At 38.4% G+C, this 18,015-nt stretch overlaps 1 protein-coding gene across 2 annotated transcripts; it reads left to right on the plus strand.

Annotated features, from left to right (window-relative positions):
* Nucleotides 1–818: 818 nt before the first annotated feature.
* Nucleotides 819–16,952, plus strand: cept1b (choline/ethanolamine phosphotransferase 1b). 2 transcript variants are annotated; one of them, XM_084739817.1, is made up of 10 exons: nt 819–1,034; nt 2,902–3,210; nt 4,694–4,868; nt 7,525–7,672; nt 7,762–7,903; nt 11,534–11,618; nt 13,738–13,869; nt 14,090–14,248; nt 15,070–15,195; nt 16,030–16,952. In XM_084739817.1, the coding sequence occupies exons 2-10, from the start codon at nt 3,020–3,022 to the stop codon at nt 16,150–16,152; spliced, it is 1,281 nt and encodes a 426-aa protein (XP_084595943.1). In that variant the 5' UTR covers nt 819–1,034; nt 2,902–3,019; the 3' UTR covers nt 16,153–16,952. The 2 variants fall into 2 exon arrangements, with proteins under 2 accessions (XP_084595943.1, XP_084595935.1); XM_084739809.1 differs by lacking the exon at nt 11,534–11,618 and adding an exon at nt 13,317–13,401.
* Nucleotides 16,953–18,015: the final 1,063 nt, after the last annotated feature.

Raw genomic sequence — 18,015 nt, forward strand, 5'->3', positions numbered from 1 at the left:
CTTTTTCATATAAATAAGGCTCCCACTGAAAAAGGTCTATTTCACTAATTATAATCCTATAATTTTACATATTATTCTGAAATGGATTCTGAAATGGGCCATTTTGTGTAAGGAATATTTGCAGTCTTAGTGCTTTCACTATATTTAAATACTACTACTTTTGTACTTTTACTTAAGTAAGATTTTGATTTTTTTTCATTACTATTGGTGGTGTTAGTAAAATTTGTATTACTACTCTTGCAATCAATGTTACAATAATTGTCAGTATTATTATTACTACTGCTACCATTACCATTACTTTGAATCTTAATAAAGAGCCTGGATCTGCTGTTTAAAGGATATTTTTCCAAACCCAGTTGCCTCAGTGTTTGCACTTGGTGGGAACAACTGGGTTTATAAAGAGCACAGGGCCTGCTCTGTGTGAAAAGTGTCCTGAGAAAACTTTACACACGATTTGGCGCAATGCAAATAAAATCGAAGTGAATTGAATTACTCCTTATACACTTTTTACAATATATTTTATGTTGTATTTCACTTATTTGAAACTCTATTATTGTTAGTGTGTCACTGTAATTTTGGAGAAATCTGGCACAAGAATTTCCTTATGGATTAGTTCTATCTTATCATATCTAATTAAACTGAATTGAGAAAATGAATGGTGATGTAAATAATAAAACATGTGGGGAAACAGAAATAAGCCTTGAATAAGCTTCCAGAAATCAGTGACGAAGGAGGAAGATGACGTCTGCTCGTTCCGCCTGCCTGCAAGACAAAACTCAGGGCGCTGAATCCGCCCACACACCAGACAGCTTCGCGAGATTTCCGTGATGGCTAACGTTAACTAGCCTGCTGTGACAACCACAGTGACACCGGTCGTGGCGATCCACCTACAGCCGCAAACGTTCCTCCGGTATTATATTAAGTCACAGAGAGAAACTGTGAACTAACCACCCACAGAGGCGTTCTGTCTGCCGGCCCGAAGCTCCCTCACAGCCTCTCGGACTGTCCGCGGCTCTCGTCCTTTAATCGGCCAGGTCAGTCCGTGTTACATCCGTCAGTTCAGCAACTTGCTAGCTGTCTCTGGGTTAGCTCGTCAAGCTAGCCGAAGCTAGCCGCAGTCAACACGGGAGGTGTCAGTAATATAGTCTGATTTAACCGTTATCTTAAATGGGAAATCATAGTTTCAGCAATGGTAATATGAAGAAGTGATAAGAAGCCAACAGCAAGCCAGTAACTTTAATTTATCAAACTGACACAAGTCTTCCGTAGCTGCTTACTGAGCGAACGTTATAAGCAGCGCAGCTAATGCTAATCTTCAACCTCAGCAGTACTGATGTCAAGTTAGCTTACAGCAAGTAGCTCTGCTACGGAGCGTTAGCAAACCGCTGAGGCGGATTGTTTGTTGTCAGTAGCTCATGTGTTGCTGACAGTCACAAGAAATAGTTTAGTAACACAGATATGGTCCATCAAGTCGATATTTCACACTGTCTTTGATTTGTGCAGTGTTAACACATAGCTGATTAAACTCTGTTAATTCAGATGTCTTTGGTATTTTATTCTGAGTGTAACATGTCATACGTATCAGGTTGTTAGGACAGTCATTTCGTAATAGCGCGATCCGGATGTAATCAACACGTGTGACAGTTCAGGGAAGTTTCTGACATTTTGGTCCCTGAGGGTTGATCTCTCCTGGTGCCCCTCCAGGGTCTGATCTTTGATCCTTTTGATTGCAGATCAACAGATAACCCAGTCAGTCATTTGTCAAGAAAAAACGTCAACTATTATCTGGTTGCACCTTCTCCAGTGTGAGGATTTAATGCTTTACTTTTTTAGGTTGTTGTAAACAACATAGAAACGTATGTTGAGTTTTGAACCGAAGGATGACAAATTGATTAACAAATGAAAAAAAAAAGAAGAATAATCATTAGTTGCAGCCGCAGTAAAATGGTTAATAGGTTTTGTGAGGCTGTATTTATATTGGGGCTGTGGCACGAATCTGGCAATAGGATATGTATAATGATACAAGGTTTATGATGATGATATTGTGATATTGTAAACAATATAATATATTGATATTTGAAAAACATACTACCATGTGCTTAAAATCTGGGTAATCAGAACAGTGAAGATAGATTACAGTCCTTTTAAACAGGACAAAATTAACCATGGCTATGAATCTTTGCATCTATCACAACATCATGATATAGTGTTTTTGAGAATTGATACAATATCAGAAAACATATTATGATACTCAAGTGTGTCAGTGTTTTCTTACACTTCTGATTCTGATTGATTGTTTTCACAATGCAATATAGTGATAAGGGCTGGGCAATATAGCTGAAAAAATGTAACCTGGAAAAATGTTTAATTTCAGTTGATTTTGGTCATTATTGATCATTTTTAATGGTCTATCTTTCATAAAGACCGGGAGAAAGAAGGTTAACTCTAACCACTTTAGTTTTAACTTAATTCCCTCACTTTGAATTTTTACCACTTAATTTATCAAGCCAGACTGGTGATAGACTTAAAAAACAAAACAAAAAGTATTTAAGTAACTTCATGATGAATTGATTATTCAGTTTATAAAAAAAATCTCAAAAGAATGTGAAAACTGCTCATCACAATTTCCAAGAGCCAAAAGTGATGTCTTCATTTTGCTTCTTTTGTCCAGTCAACAGTCCAAAACCCAAAGACTCTTCATTTACTGAAGTTTATTACAAAGAAAAGCAGCAAAGCCTTTCAGTTAAGAAGCTGGAACCAGCCTGAAATGATTAATGAATTATCAAAACAGTTGGCAGTTTTTTTTGCGGTGCCATGCACCAGTGAAAGGCAAATTATTGCCTGTTAATGGACAATAATGTTTTGAATCTTGAATCTTGACATTGGTTTCTTTATTTCTAGGTATTGTCCAGCCTGATCCAGCTCCACTGTGGATCTTTAGCCCTTCCGGCAGGACAGTGGCAGAGGCAGAGCCAGAGCCAGAGCCATCGGGGACCAGACCAGCAGGCAGCAGGGCTCCATGAGCACGACGGGGCAGCAGCAAGGGGGGGGCCTGCGTTCTCGCCGAGGCCTTGGCCGGGACAAGGACCCTGGGCAGGGCATGGGCATGGAGGCGGCCTGCTGGCTGGCCCCCGGAGTGTTGCGCCGGCTGATCGAGCTGCCTTCGCCCCCCCTGTCCAGACACCAGCTCAAGAGACTGGAGGAGCACAGGTAACAGTGATTTCTGTTCAACAGACTGAGACAAAATGAAGCAAAACTTAGCTTTATATGGAGGTATTTAATGTCATGCATGTTAATCTAATTCTGTGGTTTAGCAGTGATATATTTAGAACCATACATAAATGCCCAGAGGGTTATGCAGTCTCATATGGATGAGTTCAGTGTGTGTTGTGTGGATGCATCATAAATGTCTTCCCTGTCTTTCCTGTGTGAAAAGGGTGTTTGTGATATCTTCAAGTTTTGCCAGAGTGGAATCTTAAACTCAGTTCCTGTAGTTTAAATAGTCTGCACTCTTGAAACAGGACCGTGTATTTTCACAAACTTAACTTGTTTCAACTTGAATATAATTGAGTTCTATTGATGTTGTGCCAAATCATAATGGGCATCTCAGGGCCCCTTTCATATAGAGCAGTTCTGCACTGTACTCTATATTATTATTTACAGAGAAAGAGAATATTTCCCATCAAGAGCAAGAAACATGTTTTGATCATTGGCCCTGTAAAACAAGAACAAAGTTGCCCTTTTACTTCTGTTTTTTTTTCCTAATGGATCATCGACTGGTGAGGGTGGTGTCAAAATGCCCAACTTTACAGCAGAAATAAACATGTTTACAGCCTTTTACATTTATTTATATTTATTATGAGAATACATAAAATGTCATGTATAATGTTTTTTGCTGCATGGTTGTCCAGTTGTGGTCAAAGTAGAAAATGCTGATATATGAAATCTGACAATGATTTCATGTTGGACTGACGGCACTCAAACTGTTGATGGCTCTGCTGTAAAGCTGCTTGAGCCAACATCTTCCTCACAGTTCTGAGTCCTGGAGGTCTCAACTCAGAACGTGTAAGGTTTTGATATCATGTGATTAACAGTTTAACAGGAGACTGTGACATTTCTTCATGCCAGCTCTCTGTCCTTAATATTCAACAACTGTCTGAAATTGATGTAACGTGACCACCTAAATTATTCATGTAGAGGACAATTTGTGTCAGTTTTTTTTTGAACAGCAAAAAGACAAAACCTCTCCTTATTTAGTCAAACACTGAAATTATACAGAAGTTTTGTGTGTGAATGTACAGGTTCCAACTTGCTGAGAGCTAAAAATTAGAGCTATTAAAATACAAGACAAAAGACAAAATTATTTTTTTCTTCTCATGCAAACTACCAGAATTTCATCTGATCATCTACAGCTGAGATGACAGTTTTCACTGTAGCTGATCAAATCACTGGTTGTCAGCTTCGACTGTCACTTGCTAGACTGTCAGTTATGCAAGCTCTTATTTGCAGCTCATGCGATTTGAAAATGTCACTTTTTCAAATCATGATTTCAGTATAATAATTCAGTCATATTTATTATCACCCAGCTCTAATCATTATTCCAGTATTCTGTCATCACCATCAGCAGTGTTTCTTGTTTCTCCTGGTAAATCATCGGGGTCCTTGGGTCCTCACCTGTTGTCTGTCCCTGCAGGTACAGCAGTGCTGGGCGCTCCCTGCTGGAGCCTCTGATGCAGCGTTACTGGGAGTGGTTGGTGGGACGAGTCCCTGCCTGGATCGCCCCAAACCTCATCACCATTATCGGCCTCGCCACCAATGTCTTCACCACCCTCGTACTCGTCTACTACTGCCCAACTGCCACTGAACAGGTCAGTCATCATTCAGAGACATTATACTAGATGGACTTTATGTCACAACATATTAAACACACTGTGATTCAGGTTAACACAAATACTGTTCTAATGAACGTTATTAATCAACCCCAGTTGCTTCTACTTTGCTTTTTGCATTTTTTTAATATGCTACTTCCATAAAACTTTACATAAAACTTTGAAATATTTCAGCTAAAATATTACCAGAACAGTGAGGGATTATGCACTTTGAGCTGCTGAGAGGATTTAAAAGTGAAACATCTGCTGGAAATTTTTGTCAGTGAATGATTAAAAATGGCAAAGAAAAAAAATTAATGAATAAAACTGTACTTGTGTTAAAAAGAAACAGTGAGAGTAGCAGAATAGTGACTAATAAGTGTTAAATTAGCATTTTCAGCAAATTAAAACAGGAGCGGATCAGAAAACAGACAGGCATTTATTATAATATGCTTCAAGTAAAAAAAATAGTCACTACGGTCCTGATAAAATCTTTTGGAACAGCTCACCTGTGCATAATACAGAGTCAGTGACTGATGCATGCCGCTGTGGGTCAGGATTCTGGAGGGTTTCTGAGTGTGATCCTCTGCCATGGACTTGGACTGAGCAGGCGGAGATGAAAGTGAAAGTGTTTTTGCCTCGAGCGTCTGCATTGCTGCTTCGTTACCTCTGCCGAAGAGGATAGGTTTTCAGTGCCGCTTGGAAAAACAACTCGCCAGATCGTCATGAAACTTGACGGAAGTGTGTAACAAGGAAAAACCCATACAATTTTGGAATGTACCTGAATCACGGGGTGGATTCATGAATTGTTTTTCACTTTAATTAGCATTGCAAGATAGGGCGTTTGGAACCCTAAGTGCCCTTCTAGTTGACAGTAGTTTTATCAATAGGCTGAACCGTTTCCCCTCGGGTGTCGTGGGCCCTGAGTTTTTGGCTGTGTATACTTCCCAGCATCCAGCTCTGAGCGTATTTGATTATGGGGGACTGTCACAGGCCTATAAATGGGGCTTGTTCGGGAAAACTGACCTCCAACACAACGTCAAGCAACCTGTGATTTATCATAGGGTGTCTGTGAGAGAAAATTACTGAAATTTTGATTGCTGAATCACTTTTAAATCACCTCAAAGCAACATTTGGATGTGAGAGAAAAGTCAGACTCTCCGATCATAAAAAGTAGTAGACCTTGCGGTGTCTCAGTTTCTTGAGATATGCTTAATGAGAACTGGTTATGACTGGATTTTGGCTGTTTAAAAAGAGCAAGAGGAGCCACACATGCTCCTCTTCTTGACCTTGTTGTCATGGCAGCCTGGGCTTGATATCATGACAGGGACCCTGCCTGTATTAAGCAGATCCTACGCAGGCTGGGGTGCGTGGAGTCTGTTTCCTGGTGCTGGTACTGTAATAAATAATTTAAATTTAATAGAGACTGACCAGAAAGTGTTTTCTTTATTCATCAGTATCACATACACTATATATTAGAGTTGGAAATCACCAGAGGCCCCACAATATGATAGTATCATGGTACTTATGTTATGATATTATTACGCTGAATATTGGGTATTATGATGACATCTGCTGTGACATACTGTGATTTATTACCTTTTTCCAACTGATAATCATGTCCCCAAAGAAAAACTGTGTCAACATCTATTTTATCTAATAACATAAAGTATCCAGTCTGTTCATCTCACTGGAGTCATTATTTATTGCAGTAAAATGGGACTGTCAAGCAGACAGACTGACCGAAACATCATAAAAACCAACCAGTCCCCCCTGACCCTGACCTCTGCTGACCTCGTCTGAAAGAAGTTCAGCACCATCTAGTGGACTGAAAAAGAAACTGGATTTATAAATCTAGTACCAAAAGTTTAAAAATTAAAAAATGAACATAACTTCAAGACAATGCAACAACTAAAAGGCAGCAAATTTACACAATAAGCAGAAAAACTGGCAAATATGTAAACAATTTTACAATTAAAGCGAGAAATATTGTTTAAACAACAATACGGTTAAAAAGAAGAAAGGGGGGGAATAATATTTATACATGCACATCAAGAAATAATTAAACATCATGAATTAAATGTGATGACAGTTTCCTTCAAAAATCAGGCCACATTTTGTTTTATAAGAAAGTGAAGATGATCAACCTGTCGATTATTATATGAATGAACCTGAGAATCAGAACAAAGATGGTAAACACAAAGGCAAGAACAAATATGCGTAAATAAACACACATATCTGATTAATATTTATGTCATTTACTGAAAGAGCAGAGGCCTCGTTAGTTTGAGAGTTTCCAATTTTACAAATAATTTTTGCAGCAAATGAAGTTTATGAGGATTAGAGGGGTGTATATTTACCCAAACAATATTACTATAAATCAAACAAGGATAAACCACTGAACAATATAAAGGTAATGAAGATACATTAAAGAGAGATACACATGGATAGATAGAATATTGCCATGCGAAATATTGTGATTCTATGCTGTATTGATTTTTCTTTCTTTTACTTCCAACTCTTCTGTATATGGATCGCAATTCTATTTATTGATTGTTTTGTTGTGTCGCCTCATGTTCTGAACCTAAAGATCATTTCCAGCTTCATGTTTGCAAGCTTTGAGGTAGAGTGAGTGACCCATGCTTGAATGTTTCAGGCTCCTCTCTGGGCGTACCTGCTCTGTGCCGTGGGTCTGTTTATCTACCAGTCATTGGACGCCATCGACGGGAAGCAGGCCAGACGCACCAATAGCAGCTCTCCGCTGGGCGAGCTGTTTGACCACGGCTGCGACTCCCTCTCCACCGGTCAGTTTTCTCACCTGTTTGTCGTTGTTTCACTGTGTCCCAGTAAACTTGACGTCCTTTTATCACGATCTGTGTTTATGTGTCTGCAGTGTTTGTGGTGTTGGGAACCAGTATAGCAGTGCAGATGGGTACCAACCCAGACTGGATGTTCTTCTGCTGCTTCGCCGGGATGTTCATGTTCTACTGTGCCCACTGGCAGACATACGTGTCAGGAACGCTGCGCTTCGGCATGTGAGTCGATGAAAGCTGCTTGGTTTTCTTATTCTTTGTGTTTTGTTGTTTGAAAGTGTTTTTTTGTAAAGCAAGAATATAAAATTATTCACATCTCAAGAGTTAAGTCTTCAGCAGATCTGAGTGTTATTTTTCATCACTGCCACCAATATATACCTGAGTTTCTGTACTAATTCAAAAGGTTTTCCTACAAAAGCCTTTGTTTGCATTTAACAGAAATATTCCAAATGCATCTGTGTTTAAAGTTATCTGAGGACAAAGCCCTATAGAATAACTTTGTCTTAAGAAAATCAACAGCAACAACAACAACTTTTTACATGCAGCCATTTCCATCATTTGTTCCCTCCATGTTTTCAGTGTAGGAGTTTGAGGCTCTTTTATGGAGCTATATTGGGGTCAAAAGTTTTGAACTTGAAAAAATAAAATTTGAAACTGAAAATTCAAGTTTTGATCTTGAATTTTGAAAAATACATTAGCGTATTCAAAATAAAAATAAGTGCACAAAAATTTTTTTCAGGTTAAATATAATTATGATTCACTCTGGTAATTCTTTTGAATAAATTATTAATTTTCATTTTTCACTTTCATATGTTTTGATGTTTGAGATCTTATTTTTTTCAGATTCAAATCTTATTTTTTACAGTTTCAAAAAAAATTTTTTCAGTTTCAGATCTTTATTTTTCAGGTTCAGATCTTTTCTTTTCAGTTTCAGACTTTTGACCCGAATTTCGCGTGGGGGGCGTGGCATCAACTGAGAGGGGTGTGGAATCATGACAGACAGCTTAACAAAAAGGCTGGGGACCTTCCCCTATCACGTTGCCTTCAGGGAACGTAGGAACTAAAACAATTCAACTCAACACTTCATGTAGGCTACACAAGGTGATTGGCAGTGAAAAAACTGATGTCAGTGACAAACTTCCATTTGCACGGCGTGCAGGAATAAATCTGTTTTAATTTTCTCTGTAGGTCTAAAGCTGCTAATATGTCACTTTATATACGTTTTATATTCTTTAATACGTGGTAGGTTTGTCCAAACATCGCCTTTTTTGAAATTTAATCCGACGTTTTCGGAGATGTGAGATGTGAAAGCTGTTTTAGACAGTACTGAGGACCAACTGCAGAAGCGGGGGGATAAATTATGCCGGATTGTTCACTTCAACAGACACACTTTAATGCTTTCCACGTAGTACTGTGAATGCAGCACAGTGTCCGCTCGTAATGATGGCGTCCGGCTCTGCAGGCCGATCTGCTGGAGCAGCACACAGGTGAGACATGTTCAAAATGAGAGGTCGGTTTGTGACAACATGCAATGTTTCTGGTGTCTTAAGTGGTGAATTGGCAAAGCTGGAAGTTAAGCATAGGGCTAAAGCACTCGCACTGACACCATGCAGCAGCCTGCGGTGGAAAATGTTGATCCATGCTACAGGATGAATGTGGCCTAATGCTATCAGCTAGTGTTTGTGAAGTGTACTCCTTACAGCAGTGGTTCCCAACCTTGGGTCAGGACTTCAAATGGGGTTACCAGATAATTAGACTGATCTGATGCCCTGCTATTTATGTGTTACAGGTGACATAACGAATATGAAAAACAAACCAAAAAAAAAAACAACAACCCTCAAATAATAAATCAAAATGGGGGACACGGGATGTGTGTGCGAGTGTGTGGGTGTATGAGTGACACTATGAGTGTAAAGAAGAAAGCTAGCGACATGCAAATAAACAAGAACACGATAAACGGTTGCTATGGTAACGCTAAACAAAACCGCAGCTGGTATGGCTCTGGGCCCCGTTTCCCAGAGCCTTTGTAGCGCTACGTGCGTCGTAAGTTGTATTTTAAAGTCTCCCTTAAGGTTATGGGCTGTTTCCCAGAGTTGGGACAACCTTAAGGGAGACTTACGACGCACGTAGCGCTACGAAGGCTCTGGGAAACGGGGCTCTGGCTAGTTGTTGATCGCGAGTCCTACTGAGTTTATATCGCAAATAGATGCATGGTGTCAGTGCGAGTGCTTTAGCCCTATGCTTAACTTCCAGCTTTGCCAATTCACCACTTAAGACACCAGAAACATTGCATGTTGTCACAAACCGACCTCTCATTTTGAACATGTCTCACCTGTGTGCTGCTCCAGCAGATCGGCCTGCAGAGCCGGACGCCATCATTACGAGCGGACACTGTGCTGCATTCACAGTACTACGTGGAAAGCATTAAAGTGTGTCTGTTGAAGTGAACAATCCGGCATAATTTATCCCCCCGCTTCTGCAGTTGGTCCTCAGTACTGTCTAAAACAGCTTTCACATCTCACATCTCCGAAAACGTCGGATTAAATTTCAAAAAAGGCGATGTTTGGACAAACCTACCACGTATTAAAGAATATAAAACGTATATAAAGTGACATATTAGCAGCTTTAGACCTACAGAGAAAATTAAAACAGATTTATTCCTGCACGCCGTGCAAATGGAAGTTTGTCACTGACATCAGTTTTTTCACTGCCAATCACCTGGTGTAGCCTACATGAAGTGTTGAGTTGAATTGTTTTAGTTCCTACGTTCCCTGAAGGCAACGTGATAGGGGAAGGTCCCCAGCCTTTTTGTTAAGCTGTCTGTCATCATTCCACACCCCTCTCAGTTGATGCCACGCCCCCCACGCGAAATTCGGGTCAAAAGTCTGAAACTGAAAAGAAAAGATCTGAACCTGAAAAATAAAGATCTGAAACTGAAAAAAATTTTTTTGAAACTGTAAAAAATAAGATTTGAATCTGAAAAAAATAAGATCTCAAACATCAAAACATATGAAAGTGAAAAATGAACATTAATAATTTATTCAAAAGAATTACCAGAGTGAATCATAATTATATTTAACCTGAAAAAAATTTTTGTGCACTTATTTTTATTTTGAATACGCTAATGTATTTTTCAAAATTCAAGATCAAAACTTGAATTTTCAGTTTCAAATTTTATTTTTTCAAGTTCAAAACTTTTGACCCCAATATAGCTCCATACTCTTTCCAACTCAGTAGAATCAAACAAGTACAGATTATTAAGACTTTTAATAATCTAAAAGAAAATTTATTTAACAGTTTTTTGACCCCAATGAGACATAACCTTGGTGATCTGGACAGTTCACATTACAGTTCATCCATTTATTCCAAAACATTCTTGCATAAGGGACAAATCATGAGACATTCCAATACGCTTCAAACACAGGACCCGTCCAGGATTGTTCTTACACAGTCACCTTTATGTCCACCTGAGGTGGACCAACAGCATCACAGCTGCCAAGCATTCACAGCTGTATGCCTCTCAATAATCTGTTGAAGGTCTTTTCTTGATTTGTCTTAATTCTTTCTTCTTTTGCTTTGTTTTTTGTTGAAGTGGTTAAGACAGTAAATTCTCCCACAGTCTGACTCTGGTTAACCAGCACTTCATCTTGCACTTATTCATTCATTCACTCAGCATTTAGAAAGTCAAACAAGTATGTAGTAAATTCTCTGACCTGTAAAGTTTACAAAACAGATGAGAAGCATGACAACAATGAGGTGCTGGAAAAGAAGGACATTGAGCGAATAATACTCTAATAGAGTGGTTAGATGTGCAGGTGAAGTGGAGTAAATGTGGATGTATTCTGTGTGTAGATTTGACATAACAGAGGTGCAGCTCTGTCTAGCAGGATTACAGATGCTCACAGCCACTGTGGGTCCCTGTCTGTGGAACATGATGGTAAACCTCCTGGCTGTTGCTGCATGGCTCACTGCCGTCTCCTTCCACAGTGACTGCTGACCTCCATGGAGTCACAATGAGAGAATTTAAATTCACTGCCTGGTCTGCTTAAAGGTGCACTCAGTAAAAATACAGCTCTTCAGTAACATCACCTAAAAGAAACTAACTGCATGATCTCTGCCGAAACTCTTGCTGGGATTTGACTTAACTTGACATTACTAAATTAGAACTTGACAAATATCCATCTCAGACTGACACAGGTGACTTCAGCCAGCAGGGAATGGTAGTTTAAAACTGATAAGTATTGTATTGAAACTTTGAAGATCAGTCTACTGTTTCATGAGGTACGATTTGGTACGATGAGACACCTGATTAGAGTTTGTGAAATGTTAGTGAATAAGACACTGTGCGAATCTAACATATATCATCATGCTGGGTTGCCCCTCTCCTCTTTTCTGTTTTATATCATTGTAAACTGAATAAATTCAGGCTTTTGACTGTTGGTCATACAATACAATTTACCTTAGGAAAATTTGAAGGCCAATAAACTATCAGCCAATAAAAACTTATTCTCTGTCTGTCTGACAGCGGGGTGTTCAGATGGAAATCAATCTCGTGTTCAGTACAGATCTGGAGTCAGGATGTGGTTAGCCTGTCTGAGCATGAAGACCAAAAGCAGAAGGAAACTGCTGGGGTTGTTCAAACGTACACCTACCAACACCTCTGAAGCTCACTATTTAAAACGTTGTATGTTGTTTGTTTAATCCCTACACAAACAGAAATGTAAAAATGGCAAACTTAGGCTTTTACAGGAAGTTAGCTGCTGGAACACTTTCTTAGCAAAGGAAGTCTGGAGTCTCCTGGTTTAGAGATGCACTGATTGCAATTTTCTTGGCCAAGTCAGATTTTTTTTCAAAAGTTTTATCTGCCCATTCTGATTTCATATATACAGTATAAACACTAACTTTAATGGAAGATTAAATAATATGTTAATAATAAAACACTGACTATTAAATAACATTTACATTTTCTCAAAAAGTGCTCCAGGTTTCTGCCAGACCTTGTCCTCTTTTCTCTCTCCCTCTCTACCTTTTCCATTTTCCACCTTTCCTTCTCTCTTCCTTACTTCACACTTTCATGCCCTCTTTACTCATGTCCTCTTCTACTTTCCCTCTTTTTCCCCAACTCCTCTTTATTCTGGTCTTGGAGTCTATCACTCCTCTTTACTCAGACGTGTTAGTGTGCGTGTTGTGGCTGTGACGTTACATTCTGTGTCACTGTGCACATAACATGAACCACTGTGCGGTGCATGCATGTAAATCTGACTGACATAGAGTTGGATATCTGCCACTGACCAGCTGGTCACTCCTAATCTCTGATCAAATTGAAAACTGCTTGATTCTGATCACTGGCCAATCGATCGGTGCATCTTTACTCTGGTTGCCTCACAGCGATGACAAGAGCAGAGTGCTTTTTGTTAAAAGAGTCATTGAAATATCACTGATTGCATCTTTAACGCAGCAGCTTTCCACTTGAATCTTTAACCTCCAGATTAAATGTGTGGGGCAGGTGAATACTGCAGTGTCCCACCAGCTCCATGTCCAGCAGTGTGTTGTGGAAGAGGGCTGTAGGATGACTGTGCACTGGTAGACGTCACTAATCCTCACTGTCAACTCTCTGCTTTCTCCTCCCACTCAGCATTGATGTGACTGAGGTGCAAATCTTCATAATAATCATGTATTTGCTGGCCGCCGTGGGAGGATCTGCTTTTTGGCAGTCACTGGTAATTGTGATCGGTTCTAATTCTTAGCAATTGAGATGAATGATGATGTGATAATTACATAATGATGTTTATGTTGGTACTTAAAATGCTGCTTTAACATTGTTGTTGTGACTGTGTTACTATAATTGTTACCAGAAATACAAAGATCTCACTGAGTGCTTTTACCATTCTCTAACATTACTCATGATGCTTTCATTGTGGATGTAAAGGTGAATGTACTCACAAATTTACAAAAATAGATGGAAAATTATCGTACGATCAACAGATCCTTTGATGCTAACGTCTGCGTCTCGTTATCTTTCTTTAATTTAAGTGTTTTACTGTCTTGATTCCCAGATTCCGATCCTAAATATCCAGATGAAAATGGTTCCCGCCATCTGCACTTTTTTAGGAGCCATCTTCTCCTGCACCAATTACTTCAGAGTTATTTTTACAGGAGGTGTGGGCAAAAACGGATCCACAATAGCAGTAAGTCTGGAAACTTCAGCGTTTCTCCTGATAAGTTAGTTTTTTGTTTATAACGCTTTTGGCACAAACACGAGCAGCTTGAAGTTTTGGAAGAGAATAAGTAAATTGTTGTTCCACCAGCGTCAGTTCAAACTACAGATTCTGGCAGTCTGTCTCTACTGTTTGTTCCTACTGGCATTAAACATCTTTGTCTTTACTGTGTTCTTGTCTCTGTCCTCAGGGAACCAGCGTCCTGTCTCCAGTCTTACATATTGGTTCGGTTATAATTTTGGCGATGATGATATACAAGAAGTCTGCTGTCCAGCTCTTTGAGAAACATCCGTGTCTTTATATCCTGGCGTTTGGCTTCGTCTCGGCCAAAATCACCAATAAATTAGTTGTAAGTCAAACCTACTTTTTGTTCTTGTGGTTTATCCTGGAAAAGGGCAGATGTTCGTAACCATAAGCTCATAACCAAGACCTAAATTTTCCTCCTGAGTGCTAATACTCAGATAGTAAAAGTAAAAACTTAAAGGAGCATTCTGAAATATTTGGGTTTCATCTCTTTGCATCTGGTGCAGGAATGATGTGTTCAGTGTAGCTCAGTACAGATACTGAAAGCAGAGGGAAATTGTTAGCCTAGCACTATCAAAAGAGGAAAAAAACACAAACAAAACCCAAAGCTTACTTACCTGTTTAGTTTTAGCTGGCTCGAATTTTGGAAAAAACTTGTAAACTTGTTGCCAATAGAATATAAGCTGCAATTAAGCACAAAATTCAAAGTTCATATCAAAGAAAATATGAGACTGTTGACAAAGTGACTAGTTAATGAAGGCAGTTTAACATCCAGAAAAGGACAACAAAAAGTCTGTTTGCTTTCTCTAATTTCACCTGTTGATGTTTGAACTGTTTTGCACCGTTTATTTTCAGTTTAATCTTGACCTCCTGTTTTTACCACAGTTGTTATCAAGCGTTTTAGTTGAGGTGATTTTATTGTTATCACAATGAAAGTTGATAGAAACTAGACTTGAACTCACAGATGAGGCAACATTCAACACTAAAAAACATCATATTAAAAACTTAAAAATTAAAATATAAGATGAGCTAAAAACAAAATACACTTGTTACGCAGTGTCAAAAGGTACATTTTGGGATTTTAGTGCAAAGATATTTAAACATTTGTGTTGTTTGATGCTGATTGTGTCTTTTTTTTCCCTGCAGGTAGCACATATGACAAAAAGTGAGATGCATCTCCACGATTTAGCCTTCCTGGGGCCAGGACTACTGTTCCTGGATCAGTATTTCAATAGTTTTATTGATGAGTACCTGGTGCTGTGGATTGCGTTGGTAAGTACTTTAAATGTACTTTAAATGGTTGACATGCTAAACATGAGATTTCTCGGGGTACTCATAGTACAATTACGATCAGAATTATGAATTACTAAGTTATGAAACTACTAGAGGTCACAATCATGAGGTAATGAGTTAAAATAATGTGATTAAAATATTAGATCAAAATTACGAAATACTAAATACTACAACGATACTAACAGCATTGAGACTGAAAGTCATTATAAAATTTAAAAAGTCATAATTATGACATCAAGTGTCATTTTATAAGTTTCAACTATGAGATGGCAAATCAGAATTAAGAGAGAGAATTATGAAAGTGTGACAGTTTTACCTATAACAAAATTATGAGGGACAGGGTTCCTGCAAGACTTTAAAAGGTATTAAATCACTTAATATGAATATTAGGCAATAAAAATGTATTAGATGAGTTTTGACAAAACTGATTGGATTATTATTATTGGTTAACATTTTTATAAAGTTGCATTATTGTCAGTCTCACTTTTAGAAGTGAGAAAAAATTATTTTGATCATGCTGTAATAACTATTAACCAAAATCAACATGGACTCTAATTTTCCTTCATATCTTTCCTTGATGCTTTTTGCAAGTGTAGATGTGAAATGAGTCTTAAATTGTTCATAATGGTCTTAAAAACGGTCTTAAAAAGTTTAACCTATTGAAAGTAACACCATTGACTAATTTTTTTTTTTTTTACTTAAACTTTTCATCAGTTTTTGTTCTTTTCCTGTCAGTAATGTGTTTCCACAGTGTGTGAAGCTCCTATTTCCCTGCTTCAAAAAATCGTGACAGTGTTTCTTTCTCTCCTGCAGATCATTTCCTTTTTTGACTTGGTGCGTTACTGTGTCAGTGTTTGCAACCAGATTGCCTGCCATCTTCACATTTTCGTTTTCAAAATCAAGCCTTGTTCAGTGCTCAGTTCAGCTCCTCACTGAGGACACGCCGGCCATTACTGACTCTGTCCCCTCCTGTTAGTCGCACTCATCTTTTCTTCCCTCTGTTTTCCACGTAGAGATGCAGGGGATGACGTGGTGTAAAGTATGTGCTTCTGCCAACTGAATGTGAGGACAAATAATATATATTAAGATACTGGAGTATTACTGTCATTGTTTCTTTTTCACCAGTGCAGAATTGAATTTGTCACCAGTTTCATCTTCTGCCCCAGTAATAAGAGTCTCCTTCTGACAAACTCATGGTTACAAATATTTCAGGAGAGTACAGGTGCTACTCAGTATGTTCAACGAGAGAAACTTACGTGTGTTTTAACTGTTCTTGTGCAAAGAAAATGTATAGGATATGAATCAAACTCTTTGCTTTCATGATTATAATTTTTGTAATATTTGCATAACTTTACCTTTTGCTATTGTAAATACCAAACTGTTACGGTGTCTGTGCTTCTCTTTTAAGTTAAAAATCCTGCTTTGACACATTTATAAATCTTTCCTTCATGTATATGATTTGAAAACAACTTTATCTCCCGCACATTACACAAAGCTGTGCAACTGTCCCACATCAGCAAAATGCGGTTTTGGAGGAAACATAATGTCGACTTTATTATGGTTTTTTGTTACATATCCGAATGTTCTTCTGCAAAATATTCACTGCCAATGTTTTTCATTTAGTTTGTTAAGTGAAACCACTCGGTTGAAGTACACGTGGGATTTTTTTGGGGCACTATTCACTTCTGGGTTGGGATTTTATGTATATTTATTGTCATATAAAATTTATTCAGTAATATATTCATTATGACGTTTATAGTTTGATTAATGTTTCACAGAGTTAGGCTTCTTCTACATTTTATTTTTTTATTGTAAATAGATATGAACACGTCATGCACAAGAGGGGAAGACAGAAAAACTACAATCAGGTTTTGTTACATGTAACAAACATATCTAAACTGAAAAGTCCACTTACTTGCATTAAAAGGATATTTTGGATTATTTGAACTGGGGTTGCATGAGTAATAATAATTAATAATAAGTAATAATTATCCAGAGTCAGTGTGTTAACTACAGTAAATATGTGTCGACACGCCTCAGGTTGGAGGTAAAAAAAATCAAGTTTAAGTGTACACTATATTTAGAATATTTTCAGCACTCTACCTTAACATCTGGCAGCCTTTTTCAGAGTATCACTCTCTTCATCCAACCAGACTCCATTTGCAAAAACTGTCATTTTACCTCACACAATGTGGGAGTTGCTGGTCTATGGCTGCCTTGATCAGTCAGTTTGTGTGTGTTATTGTGTGAATTCACCAAAGTCACACATTAATGCAAAAAAACTAACAGATCGAGGCAGCGGTAGACCAGCAACTCCTGTGTTCTGCCAGTTAAAATTGCTGGTTTCATCAAATGAGTCTGGTTGCATTGGCGAAAGCAAAGTAACGGCGGTTTCCCATCAAAAAAGGCTGTCTGATGGCAAGATAAAGTGGTGAAAATATTTTAAATATACATTCAAACTGAAAGTGGCTAAAATACATTTAGTTCCTGACCCTGTCCATAGTAGTGCATTGGTTAGCTTCATACACCGGTACTCCTGCTGCTTCTCCAAATTTGGGGTGTGCAGACCACCATCTACTTTAGACATCAAATACATAAATACCTCATTCAGCCCCACTTGAAAAATCTGAACTATACTTTTAAAAAGCTATGCGGATGAAAGGTACGTCAGCTCTAAGGTCAATAATGTAATGCAAGGCCTGACGTTTTTCAGCGTTTTGCAGTTGATTCAAACAATAAGCTCAAGATGTTTTAAAGTGAGGCAGCTTAATGTGAACACGTCTGTCCTGGTTCCTCCTG

The sequence above is a fragment of the Lutjanus erythropterus genome, chromosome 2 (genome assembly GCF_056507025.1).
Source record: "Lutjanus erythropterus isolate fLutEry1 chromosome 2, fLutEry1.hap2, whole genome shotgun sequence".
Lineage (NCBI taxonomy): Eukaryota > Metazoa > Chordata > Actinopteri > Lutjaniformes > Lutjanidae > Lutjanus > Lutjanus erythropterus.

Coding starts and splice junctions, on each gene's coding strand:
- cept1b (XM_084739817.1), top strand. CDS start 3,020: ATGAGCACGACGGGGCAGCAGCAAGGGGGGGGCCTGCGTTCTCGCCGA. Junction 3,211..4,693: donor AAGAGACTGGAGGAGCACAG/GTAACAGTGATT, acceptor CTGTCCCTGCAG/GTACAGCAGTGCTGGGCGCT. Junction 14,249..15,069: donor AAATCACCAATAAATTAGTT/GTAAGTCAAACC, acceptor TTTTCCCTGCAG/GTAGCACATATGACAAAAAG.